Source organism: Bufo bufo, chromosome 1 (genome assembly GCF_905171765.1).
Source record: "Bufo bufo chromosome 1, aBufBuf1.1, whole genome shotgun sequence".
NCBI lineage: Eukaryota > Metazoa > Chordata > Amphibia > Anura > Bufonidae > Bufo > Bufo bufo.
Genome location: NC_053389.1, coordinates 772,653,119 through 772,672,426, shown reverse-complemented (window position 1 = coordinate 772,672,426; position 19,308 = coordinate 772,653,119). Strand labels below are relative to the sequence as shown.

General features: G+C 49.3%; 1 protein-coding gene across 2 annotated transcripts; it reads left to right on the top strand.

Annotated features, from left to right (window-relative positions):
- Window positions 1-181: 181 nt before the first annotated feature.
- On the top strand, window positions 182-18,725 carry LOC120986319 (zinc finger protein 354B-like). 2 transcript variants are annotated; one of them, XM_040414835.1, is made up of 10 exons: window positions 182-463; window positions 1,800-2,405; window positions 3,006-3,076; window positions 3,972-4,098; window positions 11,334-11,402; window positions 14,524-14,727; window positions 14,935-15,138; window positions 16,353-16,553; window positions 16,729-16,932; window positions 17,218-18,725. In XM_040414835.1, the coding sequence occupies exons 2-10, from the start codon at window positions 1,814-1,816 to the stop codon at window positions 18,468-18,470; spliced, it is 2,925 nt and encodes a 974-aa protein (XP_040270769.1). In that variant the 5' UTR covers window positions 182-463; window positions 1,800-1,813; the 3' UTR covers window positions 18,471-18,725. The 2 variants fall into 2 exon arrangements, with proteins under 2 accessions (XP_040270769.1, XP_040270768.1); XM_040414834.1 differs by having other exon boundaries at window positions 1,795-2,405.
- The last annotated feature ends 583 nt before the right edge of the window (window positions 18,726-19,308 follow it).

Here is a 19,308-nt window from a genome sequence, read left to right as displayed (position 1 = left end):
CACACCCGGGAGTTGTAGTTCTGCTGACAGCCACTCTCTCTGTTCATTAGCTAATCCCCTCCGTAGGACTTCAAATCCCGACATGCTCTAGGGCCCTGCGCGCTACGTCACTTCCGTTTATGGATACCTTATGGGAAGTGTAGTTTTATAATGCATTATTGCTCCTGGGCCAGTCGGTGAATGGACCGCATTTCCCAGAACTCTCCTTTGGCAGGGACCAGTGAATAGCCTGCTGTTATGGGGGTTGTAGTTCTGACTGAGAGCCTGCTTAGACAATCCTGGCCTTGTTATATGGATGTTACTGATAGGAACCTGACAGATAATGGCAGTGCCCGTTCAGTCGGGGTGATCTGGGCTCTCTGTGGATAATCTGCATTGTGTGATGCCTGCTGGGTGTTGTAGTAGGACTACAAGTCCCAGCATTCTCAAGATTTTCAGTGCCAGTGCAAAACAAGGGGATCAGGTAAATATGTGTGCATAGCATGATAGCCTTGTGATGTCCTGTTCTGTTGTCTGCATACATGTATGTGCTGGGGTTCAGACTAATCAGATCAGTGGGGGACCGACTATCGCCACCCCCGCCGATAAGGGGGGCCGCGATGCTGGAGTGATCGTTGCGGCCTCCTTATTATTTACATGGGGCTGTCTGTGGTGACCACACGTGGGTGGTACGCTGCGGTCAGAAATCCGTAATGTTGGTGGATGCGATTTTACAAAACCTCGTACTGCAAAAAAAAATTATATATATAATCTGCAGCCGAAATTGACCTGCAGGGCAGATTTTAAATCCGTAGCGCGTTGATTTATGCGTATTTCAACCTTTGCAATTCTTAGGCTAAATTCACATGGCAAAATCGGCGGCAGAGGAATCCGTAGCAGATTACTGGCTGAAAACTGGTCGTTTTTGGTGGCAGATTTCTAATTTGATGGCGGATTTAGAGGAGTATTAGGACGTCTTCTTCACACGCTGTGGATTTCCCGCAACTTAAAAATCTGTTCCATTAATTTCAATGGGGCAGTAGGCGCATGGGTTTCTGCAAGCCCCAGTCAGGTGAATGGAACTGATTTTCAGTGGTGGAAAATTCAGCAGAATCCGCAGCGTCCGAAGGCGTCCTTGCATACAAGTGTTAAAAGGGAACCTGTCGCAGGGATTTTGTGCATAGAGCTGGGGACATGGGCTGCTAGATGGCCGCTAGCAGATCCGCAATACCCAGTCCCCATAGCTCTCTGCGCTTTTATTGTGTAAAAAAAAACAATTTGATCCATATGCAAATTAACCTGAGATGAGCCCTGTACATGAGATGAGTCAGGGACAGGACTAATCTCAGGTTAATTTGCATATGCATCAAATCGTTTTTTTTTTACACAATAAAAGCACACAGAGCTATGGGGACTGGGTATTGCGGATGTGCTAGCATGTCCTCAGCTCTATACACAAAATCCCGGTGACAGGTTCCCTTTAAAGAGCTTGTCTCAGTTCAGCAAGTGGCATTGATCATGTAGAGAAAGGTAATACCAGGCACTTACTAATGTATTGTGATTGTCCATATTGCTTCCTTTACTGCCTAGCAATTTTTTATTTTTTTAAATCGTTGCCTTCCAAGAGCTTTTTTCCGTGCAGTTTTTATAATCCGCAGCATGTCAATTTATTTTATTTTCCCTGTCCGGATTTTCTCCATTCAATTCAATGGGGAGAGTAAAATCCGCATGTAAATCCGCACCAATTGATGCGAATTGTCCGCACGGATTTCCCTGTGGCCAACAAATCTATATATGTTTTTACTTTTTAACCAGGACAGAATTTAGCGGAATCATGCCTAGCTGTCTGGTGAACCAGTGCGTTAGCAAAACCGGAAGAAAAGGCCAGAGCGAGCAGATCATTTTGCACCCCTTTCCTAAGGACGTCTCAAGAGTAATGGTATGGCTGCAGCAGACCGGTCAGCTCTTCAAGGATTTAAACGCTTTGGCCCAGAAGATATTGGAGGGGAACAAGCAGAACAAATACCGCCTGTGCTCCTGCCACTTCACTCCGGATTCCTACATCATTAACGTCAACCATCACGGGAAATCTTTGAGAGCTGACGCCGTGCCTTCCATTTTTCCCATTGTTAGAGACGGAGAATGTATTATCGCAGAAAATTTGAAGAAGAGCCGGTCCAGAAAAAGGAAGAGGCCTTTCGACACTTGCACCGACATCCTCCAACAACCTCTGATACAACTTCCATCCAACTTCATTAATGAGACCATGACATTTGAAGAAGAATTGCTTCAGGATATAGAAATAACAAAAATTGGATTCTGCAGCATCGGGACGCAAACAGATTACGCGCTGTCCAATTCCGTCCTTGTTTTCAACGGGAACCAAGCCATGGGATCTGATGGTCAGGACCGATCGTTCACACCCGGTAAGTATCGGCAAATTCAATTCTTGTCTTTTGTCTACTCCATTCTTGTTGGGTGCGGATCTCAACGGCTCGGAATAAAAAGACCTTGTGACTATTTCAGCCATCACAAGAGGGTCAGCATCACCCATAGTAGATGAAGCTACTCCTTATCTTGACCTCTGTTGAAACCACTTTAGAGGAGGAGTAGATGGACAACCCAAACGGCTTAGCTTTTGAAACGATTGATGTTTTTGGTTTTGCTTCTTTATTTTCTAAGTTTACCCTTCAAGGCCGGCGCCTCTTCATAATTTCGCCGGATCCACTGCCAGTGCCTGGGAGTTTTTGGGTGGCAAGGGAGGGCCCATACTATGTTTTTCAATCTGATCTGTGTACGCCCCCTGGTCCCGTGTATTCTTTTAGCACCCCTAGAGACCAAACATTTTTAAGCTGTATTGGCCACTAGTAGTACAGAGTTGTAGCTACAATATTCTGCCCTTACGCAGGACCCAGATAGTACTAAAAAATCATCAAGCATGTTCCCGGACTGAGCAGGATAACTGACATATTGTGGAGGTTTTTGATGTTGGTGGATAATGTCCTGACGTATTATCGCTTTCCTAGATTCCGCAGTTGCTTCGTCTTTGGATCTGATGTCTCAGCTGAAGCTACATATGGATTCTTTATTACAGGAGGTAATATGCTGTGCCAGGCGCTACCATTGCCCTTGCCTAATTCACTGCTGGTGAACAGACTGAAACTTTTTTTTTTTCTTAAAAGGGGTATTCCCATCACATACAATGGGGGGGGGCATATCGCTAGGATATGCCCCCCATTGTCTGATAGGTGCAGGTCCCACCTCTGGGACCCGCACCTACAACGAGAACGGAGCGGGGAGAGCTGTGGCTGGAGGACCCCGGATTTCCTGGGGTCCGTCCACCACCAAGCGCTGCTCCCTGCTCTGCGCACGCGCGGCCGCCCCGCTCCCATTTACTTCTATGGGGCAGGCGGAAATTGCCGAGCCAGCCCCATAGAAATGAATGGAGGGCGGATGCGCATGCGCAGTGCGCCCTCTGTTTATTTTCCCGCTCCGTTCTCATTGTAGGTGCGGGTCCCAGAGACTGGAGGCTGTAATCACTGCCAAAGGGGCTTCATCTAAGTCCTGAGTAGGGGGTCTGAATACTTATGTCAATGCAAGATTTTAGATTTTCCTTTTCAATAAATTAGCAAAGATTTTGAACCTTTCACGGTCTCGTTATTGGATATTTAGCGCAGAATAATGGAGTCAAAACTTTTTTTATTTTCGCACAAGGAGCAACAACACAAAATGTAGAAAAAGAGAAAGGGTCTGAGACTTTCCAAATAGCGCTTTTGCGCGAGGGCTGTGCGCTTGTTACAACCCCCTTTAAAATGATTGTAGCTTCATTTAAGTTCTGTCAAGGCAATGAAGTTAAAAGTTTGAGTTTTGCTTGCTGTCATTGAAAGGAAACCTTGTTTTTACAGCCAGATACAGAAATGTCTTCCATAGCCATTAACATTCATGCTGGTTTGGTTTGCATTTACTCTTGTCCTTGCTTCTCTATATCTTAGGTTCCTATCAGATTTGATGATGTGGCGGTGTACTTCTCGGCCGAGGAGTGGGAGAGTTTGGAAATGGCGGAGAGGCTGCTGTACATGGATGTCATGCTGGACAATTACTACACTCTTTTCTCTCTGGGTAAGTCACCGCTGTCATAAGAGCAACCCTTTCACAGCCGTCACCGCTGTGCTGCGGTGACGGTTGTGGGATTTCACGCGGACCCGCTCTACGTTTAGCTCCGTTGAATGGAGGCTATCGCTGCAAGGGCTCCGCGTGGTAACAGCGTCTAGAATGGATCTGTACATTCCTCGTGTGGCTGCATGAACTGTGGCGCAGCCTACCATTGAAAACAATGGGAGACGGTTTCAGTGCAGATTTCTCCTAGATTTAGCCTCTAAATCTGCGCCGAAACCCGCGCCTAAAAACCTCCTTATGAACCTACCCTAAGAGGGGCTGGAGCTCGCTTTAGCATTGAGAAGAGACCGAGAGGAGGCACAGGGATTCTGTTATGGAAGGTCGCACAGATTTTAGGTGTGCGAGGGCGCTTCACTATAAGGCTCTATTCAGACGTCCATATGAATGGTCCGGATCCGTTCCGCAATTATGCGGAACGGGTGTGGACCCATTCATTTTCAATGGGGCCGGGAGAGATGCGGACAGCGCACAGTGTGCTGTCCGCATCTGCACTTTCGTTCCGCGACCCCGGACTTTCGCAAAAAAATAGAACATGTCCTATTCTTATCCGCAATAGCTGACAAGAATAGGCACTTTCTATTATAATGATCCGCAAAACACTTATGGACGTGTGAATGGACCCTAAGGCGAACTATTCCTTATTAATAATTTGCCCAAACTTCTTCTTTTTCTTTTATTACCTAATGTTCGGAGCAGATGGGAGAAGTTGCAGGAGACGCCATGCTGCTAGGTTTCACCACTCTCCAGACCCTCTCCTCAGGATAGGACATCAATATCAGATTATTGGGGGTCCTACATGAGTCATCCCCACCAATCGGCTGTTTCGGGCTGTCAGAGCGCCAGACACTGGAGCAGAAGAAGAAGGCGCCGTACACCACATAGTTTCGCTCGCCAGCATACATGAATGGGCACTAAGCTGCAGTACCCTGGCATGGCCACCACACAGTGGGTGAAGCGGTCTGCCTTCAGTTCCCTTCAATCTATATTTCTCGCCCAATTTCCTTGGGGGACACAGAAGACCTTGGGTATAGCTCATCTCCCTAGGAGGCGTGACACTAAGTGAAAGCTGTTAAGCCCCTCCTCCACAGCTATACCCTCAGCCTGGAGAGAAAGGCAGCCAGTTTTTTGCTTAGTGTCCAAGGAGGCAAGACACTCCCTGCTCTGCAGGGCTGGTTTCTCCTTGTTTCAATTTTAGATTTTTACTTTGTTTTATTTTCTTTTTGTTCCAGATCATCAGGGATAACAGAGACGCACTAGACCTCTCTGTTCTCCCGGGGTTGAGCTGTGCCAGTGCCGGTCACCCGCACTGCTGCCTCCCCCACAGAAGGCAAGGTGGACCAGGGCAGCCCAGCTCCCCTGCATCCCGCCAGCGCAAGGGTCGCCCGCACGCCAAGTCCCTCCCCCGGCGTCCTGCCACTACGGTTCCAGTAGCTGAAGGGGCGACCCTGCTGGAACGGACCGAGGGTGAAGACGGCTATGGTGAGAGATTGGCTTCTCCAGCCCTACGTCCCGTCCCCCCCTCGGTCTCCTGCGTGCCTGACCCTTACCTGGGCCTATGGACCCTTCTGTCCCTGCTAGACCTAGGCTGGCCCTGGGCTGCCGCAGGGCGACATCTGCTCCCTCTCTCCTGGCCTCCAGGACATTGGCACCCTTGTTCCTACAAGAGGAATGCCTAGGGAGCTGCGGAGGTCCGCACCTAGCTGCCCCTGACGGAGGGGTCATGCAGGCGTCCCACCCTCACAGACCCGGTCTCAGGGTCCCCCTCCCTCTTACCGGCCACTACTTCAGGGCCAGAGGGCCCGCGCCTTGCTGCCACTGACCCTCCCTGCTCTCACGGGCACCGGTCCAGGGGAAAGGTGGTTGTAGCTGCCGGCAGGGGTGAAATCATATGGAGCGCTGTTCTAGGCCAGGGGCCCACTCCAGGGGTAAAAATGGCTGCCGGGTGCAGGGTCCTGACTTCCGGACACCTGGGTGGGCACCGCGGCCTGCAAAGGAGCGCTTCAACAGCCCCGGCCGACCGTCGGATCCTTCCGGGCGCCGAAGTCTTGTGTTCCACTTCAAGACGATCCCGCTCTATCCGGGTCCCCGGCTCGCGGGGTGGGCACCCGCGGCCGGTATGTGCCGCTCCGTAGGCCCGGCTGGTACTTTAAGTACTTGCGGCCCCGGTCAGCCGGGCGCCGCTAAAAATTTAGGCCCCAGCTCTTCCGGCCCGCGGGGTGGGCACCCGCGGCCGGTATGTGCCGCTCCGTAGGCCCGGCCGCTACTTTAAATACTGTGCGGCCCCGGTTCGCCGGGCGCCGCTAAAAATTTAGGCCCCAGCTTCACGGCCTACTAGGCCGCAAAAATTCAGGCCTCTGTTGGAGGGGGCTGGAACTTCTCCAGGCGCGAATTTTTCCCGCCTGGAGGTTCCCCCGCCCACAGAGGATGGGCCTGTATGGGTGGATCTGTGCCCTGTAGGTGGCATCTGCCTCAGTGAGGCTGTGTGTTAAAAAAAAAAAAAAAATAATTATTTATTATATATATGACTTGTGGGCTGCGCAGGACGCTGCAGCCTCATCTCCGAGTGCTGCCTGTATACATGCCCCCCTTCCATAGGCGGCATGGTGTCGCGCTCCCCGGCTGCGGCGCTGCCAGGTTCTTTTTTCCCCTTCTGGGGTTTTTTTTGCCCTCTCCGCGCTACGGCGCTGGTCAAGGTGCATGCCTTTTCTGTAGGCAACATTCGTCACCCTCTCCAGTTATGGTGCCTGCCATGTGCAGGACCCCCCTCCTGGGCGGGATACTGCACTCTCCCTAACTGCGGGTTGGCCTTGTGCATGATCCCCCTTTCTTTGGCGGCCTACTGCAGTTTCTCCGGATACAATGCTGGCCATGTGCACGACCCCCTTACATAGGTGGAACACGGCACTCTCACTGGATTCGCTGCTGGCCATGTGCGTGCCCCCCTTCCATAGGCGGAACGCTACACTCTCACTGGATTCGTTGCCGATCATGTGCATGACCCCCCTTTTTTAGGCGGAATACTGCACTTTCACCGGATACGGTGCTGGCCATGTGCACGACCCCCTTCCTTAGGCGGAACTCTGCACTCTCACTGGATTAGCTGCCGGCCATGTGCGTGCCCCCCTTCCATAGGCGGAACGCTACACTCTCACTGGATTCGTTGCCGATCATGTGCGTGACCCCCCTTTTTTAGGCGGAATACTGCACTTTCACCGGATACGGTGCTGGCCATGTGCACGACCCCCTTCCTTAGGCGGAACTCTGCACTCTCACTGGATTAGCTGCCGGCCATGTGCGTGCCCCCCTTCCATAGGCGGAACGCTACACTCTCACTGGATTCGTTGCCGATCATGTGCGTGACCCCCCTTTTTTAGGCGGAATACTGCACTTTCACCGGATACGGTGCTGGCCATGTGCACGACCCCCTTCCTTAGGCGGAACGCTGCACTCTCTCTGGATTCGCTGCCTGCCATAGGCATGACTCCCTTCTGTGGACGGCATTCGGCACTCTCACTGGATTCACTGCCAGCCATGTGCATGACCACCTTCCATAGGCGATATGATGTACTCTCATTGGATTCACTACCGGCCTTGGGCATGCCTCCTTCCCGGGTGGCGGCATACATACACTCCCTCGGTCGGTGGTTGTTCTCTCGCCTGTACATTGTTGGCCATGTGCATGACCCCTATACATGCACTCTCTCTGGATCCACCGTCGGCCACATCATGACCCCCCTTCCGTGGGCGGTGTACGCACTCTCACTGGATTCGCTGCCAGCCATGGGCATGCCTCCTTCAGGTGGCATACACACATTCTCACCGACTGCTCGCATTCTCCCTGAATGCGATGCTGGCCTTGTGCATGATTCCCCCCCCCCCCTTCCTTTTCTGGGCGGCATACTACGCTCACCAGATACGTTGCTGGCCTTGAGCATGGCCTCTAACATGGGCGGAACGCTTGCGCTCCCCTTGGATACGGTGCTGGCCTTGTGCGTGACCACCCCTCATTCCATGGGTGGAATTTTGCACGCTCACAAGATTCAAGGCTGTCTTTGTATGTGCTGTACTGGACTTGCACATGTTCCCCTTCATTGGCGGAGTAGTTACACTCTCACGAAATTTCGGTGTTGGGTGAATTGTTGCACACTCACTTAATGCTAGGATAGCCCTATGCATGTCCCCCTTTTCCCTAGGTGGACCTCCTGCGTTTCCGCTGGATACTGTGTGGCCATGTGCATGGCGCTTTTCTGGGCGAAGTATGGTATGCCCTACTTCTCTGACGTAGGTACGGCCTTGGGCATCTCCCCCTTTTTGGGGCAGGCCTTTGCATTCTTGCCCACTGCAGTTTGCCAGGTACATTTCCTCCCTTTCGGGGCGGTCAGTTTGCGTTCCATCGCATTCCATATTAGTCTTGTGCATAACTCCTTTCAGTTTTCACTCCCGTAGATACTGTGGCACTCTGTGGCTGGCCCTCTTCGCGGTGTTATATTTTTGCAGTGAGCGGACGTTCTTGTGCGTTGTTTGGGCCGTGTATGCCTTCTCGTCCTGTAGGTGGGTTGGCCTTCTCACTGCTTACGGGGCTACTCGTACGTAGCCTCCTTCCTCCTGCGACATTCTTTTTCTCTTGGGATACGATGATTGCCGCAAGCCTTGCACTATTCTCTAAGGAGATCATTCTGGTGCAGTGTGGTATGATTCTTTCCGGATTGGCGCCCTTGGTGCTTCAGTCTGATCTGCTACCAGGTTCGGGCCGCTCTTCTTGGGAAGGTCACCCAACTTCTCTTGGGTGCTCGCTTGTACAGGTCCGGGGGACCTCCACCTTGGGTTCTTCAGGGTATTCGCCTTCTGCGTGGCGGTGAACCGGGCGTCTCTGTGTAGCGGTGTTCTGCTTTTGAGCTGTCCTATGGCCTCTCTGTTGCCCACTCCCCCTTTTTTGGTTGGAGGGTGTTATACCGGCCTCTGTCTCGCCTGCCTTTTCTCGCCGGCTCTGTTTGACTCCCACTCGGTACAGATCATTCCGATAAGGCGTCTGTTCCGGCCACGCTTCAGAGGCTGTTCCTTCACTGCCCTTCCCTCTGGGGAGAGCATGTTTGTTCATTTGGATGGTTATGGTGTTCCTTTTCAGTCTCCCTTGTCCACATTGGCTGTACTAGCTGTGTGCCTAGTTACCGGGTCTACCGCTTTCTGTCCTCCCGCTGGGTGCAGATTGCGTTTTTTCCATTCTAGGCAATGTTTCGGCTTTGGATTCACCTTCTCGGTAACTTGGGAGGACTACCATTTGGTCAGGATTGTCTTTTGATCTCCCACACCGGAACTGTAGTCTGTCTTCCTGTGGTGGCTACATTGGCTTCGGCTTTAGCCTGTCTTGTCCTGGCGGTTGCTGGGCGGACCCTTCGGTTCCTGTCCGTTTGTCCTTCTGCTTCCCCACTCTGGGGGGATACGGGACAACCTTGCTCGGGGGCCGACGGGACCAGTTCTACCGACTGTTCTACCCGTGTTACTGGTCCGCGCCTGATCATTGGGTTTTCACCCGCTTGCCCAGGCGACTCTAGTGGGCTCGCTAGTGTTCGCTTCTAGCCGAGTTTTTCGTCCAGGATCTGTGGTAGGACTTAGGGCTTTACCTGGGGTTCTGTGGGAAGCTGGGCGTTCCCCCACTCTGCCTTTCTCCATGGTTCTGTCTTTCTCCAGTCCGGCCTGGACCTGGGGCTGGGACTCTGTTGCTTGAAGTATCAAGTGTCATTCCTGTCCTTCCTCTTTCAGCGTTCCCCGTCCCTCTGGGCCTGTCAGGAACTTCTTCCATGGAGCGGCTCTTGGGTTCCTTTGTACTGCCCTCCGGTACCGTCCTGGGAACTACATACTGGGCTCTTGGCGCTCCAATTTTTCCTTGGAGCCGTTACAGAAGTTCTCTCTACTCCTTCTGTCCTGTACGGTTGGGTTTCTGTAGCCATCGTGTCTCTGACGGGTGCCTGAGTGGCGGCCCTTCTTGTTCCAAGCCTTCTGTCTTCCCCCAGGACAGGACTGTTCTCCATTCCGTCTCTTCCTTCCTTCTGAAGGTGGTATTTGTCCTTCATTTCATTGAGGCAGTCGTCCTCCCCTTCCCCCCCCCGGGAACGGACACTTCACCGATTTGGACGTTGTTTGGGCCTTGCAGTTTTTACTTGGAGATCTCCGACTCTTGTCGACGTTCGGTCTCTTATGTTTCCAGGAGGTCCGAGCAAAGGGTTGACGGCCTCCAGGGTGGCTTTCTTCCGCTTTCTCAGAGTGGCTCTTGTTGTGGTTGCCGCACCAAGGGCAGGGTTCTGCTTTTGGTGTCACCATTCATTTGGCCAGGGCCGTCGGTTTTTTCCTGGGCCGGAGGCTTTAGGCTTCGGCCATCCATTTGTGCAAGGCGGTCACTGGTCTTCCTTGCACACCTTACCGAGTTCTACAGGGTGCATACTCGGGCTTCGGCGTATGCTGCCTTGGGCCGCCTGGTCTGCAGGCGGCGGGTTTTTTTGATGCCTTCGGGTGCTTCGCCTTGGTGCTGTGGTCCCTCCCCCTTTGGACTGCTTTTGAACGTCCCAAGGTCTTCTGTGTCCCCCAAGGAAATTGGGCGAGAAAACGAGATTTTTGTATAACTTACCAGTAAAATCTCTTTCTCGCTCTTTCCTTGGGGGACACAGCACCCACCCATTCGTTGTTCTTCTCTGACTGTTTCCGAGTTTGTTTTACCCTTAGGGTAGTTGGCTTGTTGGTTCCAATTTTTTTTTTGGACTTTGCCTTTTCTCACTACTTGGACACGCAACTGGCAGTCTCTCTCTCCAGGCTGAGGGTATAGCTGTGGAGGAGGGGCTTAACAGTCTTCACGCCTCCTAGGGAGATGAGCTATACCCAAGGTCTTCTGTGTCCCCCAAGGAAAGAGCGAGAAAGAGATTTTACTGGTAAGTTATACAAAAATCTCGTTTTTACTGTGGCACAAAACAGCTGATGGGTGGGGATGTCGGGTGTTAGACCATCACCGATCTGATGGTCAATGTCTGTAGCGCAGAGAAACCCTTTAAGCTGCGGCCTGAGCTGCACTGGAGCTAAACTGTAAGGTTCTTTTCTCCATTCCTGAGCTTAGCTTTCCATCCTCTGGATCTCATGATAGGCCGCATTCTAACGACTGACATAACATGATGACCACTTTGCTTCTGCAGGTTTTGTCTATGAAAAACCTAAAATCATCTCCATAATTGAAAAATGCCGAGAGCTTTGCAAAATAGCAGGTGAGTGTGGACTATGAAGGAAATCGGTCATCTGCGTCTTGTAGATTCCTTGACCTTGTAAGTTTTGTGTCTTAGTACCATGCTGCCCATCATCATTCCAACTTCTTCTCCTACTTTGCACCTTCCGCTTTAGGCTGGTGATATATTTAAATCCTGTCCTTATGCGTCAAGTGGTGATTTCCAGAATAAAAAATCTGATAAATGGGGTTTCCCTTAAATGATCCATTCCTGGCTCGTCTTACAAAAAGTGCATGTTTTTTTAATTTTTTTTCCATTGATGTTAAAGGGGGATTTTCAGTGCAACAAAGTTTGGTGACAGTGGCATCAGAGTAGCTTAAAAACATAAAAGAAGTGATACCTGCACCAGTCCCCCGCTGCTGTAGTTCCGACAACTTTTCAGGATAAGCTACCGTGTGTGTACAGGAGGGATAACATTGTATCTGGCCTTAATTTGACTTGTATTCTGAAGTTTTAGCAGTTTCCTCTTCTGCAGAGATCCTTCATTGACATTATAGACCTGTACTAAGCAGTATTGATGTGAATAAAGCACTTGCCCTTAGCTGCTGCAGACTCTGTGCCTTTGTCCCTCCCTGCAGCTAACTCCTCCCCTGCCCCTCTCCATAGACTTCTGAGGGCAGCTGTAATCTGATCCTTCAGTGAGTTCACAGTCTATCTATAAAGATATATTAAGAAAATAAATTGGTACTAAATTTTGAACCAACTTTGATTAAAAGAAAACGGTGATACAGAGCTGACCTTCACTGCCTAGCGATCTGCTGATTGCTGTACTTCTGAAGCTGAACTCCCTGGTGATAACCTGATATTGTTGGGGAAAGTTGCTGGTGGCCCACTGCAAGGGAGGTGTAGTATTATTTGGCCCCCAGTGACATGAATAGGTGTTGGGACCACCCCTTTAATAATTATTTGTCTTCTAATCATCATGGTTGTTTAGATTAGGCTACTTTCACACTGTCGGCAGCAGGGTCCAGCAGGCTATTCCGGTGGGGGAACAGCCTGCCGGATCCGTGCTACTGCTAGTGCACCGTGCCGCCGGAAATCCGCTCCAGCCCCATTCACATTAATGGGGGCGGGCCGTAGGTCCGGCCGCAGCACGGCAGACATGCCAAGAGGTGGCCTGACCAAACTACAACATGCTGCGGTTTTTGTCCGGCGGCACGGTGCAGTAGCACGTAACCGGCAGGCTGTTCCGGCGGGGGAGAAGGCTGCCGCTAATGTGAAAGTTGCCTTAGGCCTCTTGCAGACAGGTGTTATATTGATTTATGATGCTATGTAACCCTTACAGTTCTGGAATGTATTGGATAACACTGGCAGCATTATGGCAGTGTTATCCAATACATTCCAGACCTCTAAGGGTTACATAGCATCATAAATCAATATAACGCTACGTGACCCCCCTTCAGTGCTGGGAGGTCAGGATGGGAGCTGCACTTGACACCCGCTCGTCTGCAAGGGGTCTTAGTTGTGCTGGAATTATTTTAACACCTTAATGACCAGACCTTTTTTTGTGAGTTAGCGAACACATAGGTTTTTTTTTACTATTGTAACATATCGAATCTTCTCATCAGCAGAGGACTTCTTTGCCTATGGGTGGCTGTCCCACCTACAGCATGACCCTGACAGTGATACAGCCTGCTCCAATTAGCAGAACGAGGGCACAAGCTATGGATCATCGATGCCCCGAAGAAGAGCCTGTGCTGCTGCTGTGCTAATTGGAGCAGTGGTGCGTGCAGTATATTGTTGGGGTCGGGCTAAATGTCCGGCCCTGTCAATCTAGCGGTAGTTGGCCGCTTCTCCATCTGCGGGGACGGTGAAGAAGTGCTGCTGATGAGAGGATTGGCTTTATTACAATTGACTCGCTCATGTTGTAGAACATTTTTCTTCAGGTAAACTGAAATTTAATTTTTTTTTCAAACTATAGGTCCTGATTTTAAAATAAGGAAATGAACACTAAATTTAATTATTAAAATGCGTTCCCTATTTTATTTATTTTATTTTGATATACAATATGTACAGTATCACATGAGTGGGGTGACTATGGCAACAATTTCGGTTGGCGTAGGCTTTTTATCAGTATTTTTTATTTATTTAAATTTTATTTAAATTTTTTAAAATATACTTTCGGCACATAATATGTCCCCCCAAGAGGTCATTAAAAGACTCCTTGGGGTCCCTGGCTGTCTCTGACCCGTAGTGCAGGAGTGACAATCCTGTGCCATACATATACTGCATCGCGTATTAAAGCCAAGCACCATGCGTTGTACACGTACGTCGAGGTTAAAGGGCATCTGTCAGCAGATTTTGTACCTGGCCCATGTGTACTTGGCAGCTGAAGACATCTGTGTTGGTCCCATGTTCACATGTGCCCGCATTGCTGAGAAAAATGATGTTTTATTATATGCAAATGAGCCTCTAGGAGCAACGGGGGCGTTACCGTTACACCTAGAGGCTCTACTATCTGCAGCTGCCACACCCTCTCCACTTTGATTGACAGGACCAAGCAGTGTAAACGTCATCACGTCTGGCCCTGACTTCTCCTGAGGGCATAGCAGTTGCAGAGAGAGCTGAGCCTCTAGGTGTAATGGTATAGCCCCCGTTGCTCCTAGAGGCTCATTTGCATAATTTTTCTCACAATGTGGACACATATGAAGATGGGACCAACACAGATGTCTTCAGCTGTCAAGTGCACATCTAACAGGTCAGCCGGTGTCATAGGTACAGATCAGATGGCACCTGCTATATCCTAGGGACCCCCAAACACTAACCCCTCAGTGCAGAAACCACATTACTGAAGCTTCTGGCAAATATTTTGTGGCTTATGCCTTTTTTAATATCCAGAATTGCACAAAAGGGGCCTAACACAATGGCAGTGTTGCATTTCGGGAGCCAGGACGCACCTCTTCTTACAGCCATGTCAACTTCTCAGCCACCCAACTTTTGGTGGCTACCTGAAGCCAGGACTTCCTAATTTAAAAATGGAACTTTGTGCTACTCTTTTGGAGCCCCTTTCACTTTGCTTATAGACCTACCTTGTCTACCCTGGTTGGATACTAAACCATGGCATGCATACATGAAGGGCACACTGTTTGTTTTTTTGTTGCAGATATGCCACCCATCAAGGTGAAAGAGGAACCTGAGTATTATTCTGATACTGACATGTCCACCGGGTATTGGAAAGTGGAAAGTTCTGTGAGCGGCAAGCAGGAACTTCTGTTCCAAACCCAGATGTGCAATGGTGTTGAGCAGCCGCTCTATCATAGAGAAGACTCTACTAGACCAGACCTGGTAGACCCAGGTTTCTATAATGGTATTTTTTCATTTTTTTTATAATCGTGCAACCTAGAATGCATATGTCGCCAGTCATTTATAAATTGCAAGAAACATACGTAGAGCTCCTTTGCCTGCAGCTCCAACTCTGGATAGTGAAAACCTCACCCTGGTTGGTCAGATTTCTACCGATCACGGTGTATGTACAACAAGGGTCACCTATGAATCTTCTGCTTTTCTGTTGCAGATGTGAAACGCATGAAAGTGAAAGAAGAGCCTATTGATTATTCGGAGACTGATATGTGCACTAGAGACTGGAGAACGGACCGTTCTGTAGGCATCAAACAGGAACATCCCTCACAAGCGCAAATGTGCAATGGATTTGAGCGTCCGGTCTTTCATTCAGAAGACTCGACTAGACTAGATCGGGTCGACCAACGTTTCTATAGTGGTAATCATTTTTTATTTTTTTTCAATGCTGCAATCTATTATACACATTCTACCATACTAGGGTTAAGCAAATCGGTTATTCTTATTAACACAAGCTCTTCACCTGTCAGGGGCTGGCCCCACAGGTAAAGAAGTGCCCACCTGTCCTGTTGATTGACAGGGACGGATATCTACCCCAGCCCTGACAATCTGGACTGTTCGCCAAGGAGCAGCAAGGGCGCTAAAGATTAAAGGGGTTGTGTAGACAGTATTAATGATGACTTATTATCAGGATAGTTCATCAATATCTGCAGGATTCAAACACCCGGCACTCCCCACCGATCAGCTGTTTGAAGAGGAGAAGGCCCTGCATGCGAGCGCTACTTCCTCTTCATTACACTGCCCATCGTCTTGGAAGCGCAGAGTAATTACAAGTGAATGGAGCGAGTACTTGTCGTTATACTGCTCCGCTGCTGCAAGGGAGGCAAAGCGCTGTGCAGCACTCGCATGACAGCTGATCAGCAGGGATGCTGGGTATTGGACCCCCACTGATCTGATATTAATAACCTACCCTGAGGATAGGTCATCAATATATACTGCCTGCACAACCCCTTTAAAATCAGCTTGAGGAGCAGCGACCGCATATGAGCCGCTACACTTCTAGGTCGCGGTGCAAGCGCAGTCACTGCTCCCGAAGCTGAATTTCAGCTTCGGCACCTGCATCACTATGATTTGTTAGAATCTATTTTGCTCATCCTTATATCATACAAATATAAATGACGAGAAACGCACCCCTTATACAAAGCACCCCATTGCCCTCCAAACCTACCTCAGACACATGGTGGCCCACTTACCTCTGAAGCCAGGATTCCCTCTTAAACACTTAGAGATTTGTAGCTATGAAACTGGCTGAACATAATTTTACACAGAAATGTGGGCACATATGAACATGGGACCAACGCAGATGCCTTCAGCTGCCAAGTGGGTCAGCCAGTTTCATAGGTACAAATGGCTAATAGATGTCTTTTAATTAGGCCACATGGACCCTCCTTACAGCTCTTTCAGTAGCGCCCCTTCTTTCATTGCTTATAGTCCTGCCTTGCCTATAGCGCCATCACTGGATAGTGTGTCCTTCCAACTAATCTACATGAAAATACCACCCTGGTTGGTTAGATTTCTGCAGAACATGGTGTACAAGAAATGTCCCATATGAATCCCATGTTTTTCATGTTGCAGACCTGAAATTTATCAAAGTGAAAGAAGAACCCTTTGATTCTTCAGAGTCTAATGTGTCCACTAGAGATTGGACGGCGCCAAACAGAAAAAACAAACGGGAACTTCTGCTACATGCACAGACGTGCAGTGAAGTTTTGCGGCCGGTCTTTCGTTCAGAAGACTCGACAAGACGAAACTTGCCAAACCAAAGTTTCTATAATGGTAATAATGTATTTTTTTTAATATGATGCAATCTAGTATACAAATTCCACCGTTCCATCATGGCCATGATGTACTTTACTCATAGACCTCCCCTGTCTTCATGAAAATCCATCAGTCAGTCAGTCTGTACATAAAACAGAAGATATCTGGTGAGTTTTCTGCTTTTCTGTTTCAGATGTGAAACTCATCAAAGTGAAAGAAGAACCTTTTGATTATTCAGAGACTGATGAGTCCACTAGAAATTGGAGAGCGGAAAGCTCTGTCTGCATCAAACAGGAACATCGTCTACAAGAACCATCGTGCAATGGAGTTGAGCAGCCACTCTATCGTTCAAAAGACTCTACTAGACAAGACTTGGTAGACCAAAGTTTCTTTAATGGTATATAATGGTAATACATCTTTAGTTCAGACACCTGGTGGCCTGCCTGCCTCTGAAACCGGGATCCCCTAGTTCAAAAATGTAATCCCATGATAGGGCCACACGGTCCCCTTACTGCTTTTTGGTTGGAACCCTCTCCATCGCTGCACCTTCCTCATAACTCTCCCTTGCCTACAACTCCATGTCTGGATAATGTGTCCTTCCAACTAATCCCTGGTTGGTTAGATTTCTGCCGATCATGGTGTACACACAACATAGGTCACATCTTCTGTTTTTCTGTTGCAGATGTGCAACCCAACTCGGTGAAAGAGGAACATGAGTATTTTTCAGAGACTGATGTGCCCCCTAGGAGAGAGGAAAGTTCTGTTTCCATCAAGCAGGAACTTTTGCTAGAAGCGCAAATGTGCAAAGGCGTTGAGCAGCCAGTCTGTCATTCAGAAGATCCTACTAAAGACTCTGTAGACCAACTGTTCTGTGATGGCAGTAAGTCTCTAGTTGAGACAAACAGTGACCAGCCTCAAGGAAAGACGTGGACTGGGTTAGGGGGCACCAAGTCTGAACTGATAGCGAAGTGTAAATCTCACGTCACCGAGAAACATTACACATGTACAGACTGTGGAAAATGCTTCAACCGGAGTTCCCATCTATTAAGACACAAGAGGATCCATGTAGGCGAGAGGCCATATTTTTGTGGTAAATGTGGAAAAAGTTTCATTGATAGCTCCCAGCTCGTTATACATAGAAGAACCCACACCGGTGAGAAGCCATACGCCTGTAGCGACTGTGACATGAAGTTCATATGTAAGTTGCACCTTGTGAGGCACCAGCGATCACACACTGGTGAACGTCCGTATGTGTGCAGCAAATGCGGCAAAGGGTTTGCTCAGAGCTCCAATCTTCTCACTCACTTGAGGACCCACACTGGGGAGAAGCCATATTGTTGTTCTTCCTGTGAAAAGTGTTTTATCCGGAGGTCCCACCTCGTGCGTCATCAGCGGATTCACACTGGACAGGGGCCCTATGCATGCAATGAATGCGACAAAAGTTTCACAGAAAGTTCTGGTCTGCTAAAACATCTGAGAACACACTCGGGAGAAAAACCTTATACCTGCAGCCAGTGTCCAAAATCATTTACCGACAAGTCCGCATTGGCCAACCACCAAAGAACGCACACTGGGGAGCGGCCGTATCCCTGTAGGGACTGCGGAAAGACGTTCTCTCACAGCTCCGCCCTGGTGAAGCATATCCGCATTCATACCGGTGAAAAGCCATACGCATGCAGAAAATGCGGGAAAGGTTTTTCTCAGACCTCGGCCCTCGCGAATCATGAGAGAACTCACACTGGACAAAAGCCGTTTTCATGTTCTGACTGTGGGAAGTGTTTTACACAAGCATCATCCCTTGTAAAACACCAGCGGACTCACACAGGAGTGAGGCCGTACACATGCGGACAGTGTGGGAAAAGTTTCACCTACAGCTCCGTGCTAGTTAAACATGAGAGGACACACAAAAAAACGAAAGTTGATTTAAATATGTAAAGAATAGGTGATGTCTATGACGGCTTCCGCTCACGCTTATGGAGTCAGATACCATCAGTGACAGCCTGACTTCATTCTCCTGGCTGCCAAACACAAGCAAGGTTACTATATGAATTTAGTCGGCTGGGACCATGGCATCCAGGTTTTGTCCAGCACTGTATATACTGTATAGTCTTTACTCTCCTCAATCTCTGCTCTTTTACTTGACTGTCCATATGGTACCATGGTCTGAATAAACATTGCAGTAAGTGGCTGCATTAGGTATCTTCTGTAATTATTAATTATAGCACAACCATCAAAAACATTAAAAAATTATGTTTTTCTTCTAAACTGTAGGATATGTATTCTTCCCAAGGCAATGCTGGTTTGTTGGGAGTCTCTATAGTAGCTTCCTTGGTAGTTCTAGGATAGTGTAGGGGTAATGTTTGCGCTTTTGGGGGTCAGGAATACTGGCCGGTGAGTACCTGGAGGGGTTAATGCCAGCCTCCCTTTTGGTAGTGGATGGGTCATTGTCTGCTTCCCTGCTGGCCTTTGGTATTGGTTGGGTCAATGCCTGCTCCCTTGGTGGTCTAGACTAGTGGAAGGATTAGTGCCCCCTTTACTGGAGGTCTAGAGTAGTACATCTCTTCTCTGGTGGTCTGTGGTAGTGCAGGGGCTAATGCCTCCATCCCCGGTGGTCTAAGGTAGTGGAAGGGGTAATGCTTGCTACTCTGGAGGTCAAGAGTGCTGGTAGATGAGTACCTGTTGGTCAAGGGTAGTGGAGAAGTTGATGCTGGCCTCCCTGGAGGTAGTGGGCCGGTCAATGCCTGCTCCCCTGTGGTCTAGAGTAGTGGAGAGA

Excerpts from the sequence above, each read along its gene's own strand:
- LOC120986319 (XM_040414835.1), top strand. The coding sequence starts at position 1,814 with ATGCCTAGCTGTCTGGTGAACCAGTGCGTTAGCAAAACCGGAAGAAAA. Across the intron at positions 3,077-3,971 it reads TGGATTCTTTATTACAGGAG|GTTCCTATCAGATTTGATGA; the intron begins GTAATATGCTGT and ends TCTATATCTTAG. Across the intron at positions 4,099-11,333 it reads CTACACTCTTTTCTCTCTGG|GTTTTGTCTATGAAAAACCT; the intron begins GTAAGTCACCGC and ends TTGCTTCTGCAG.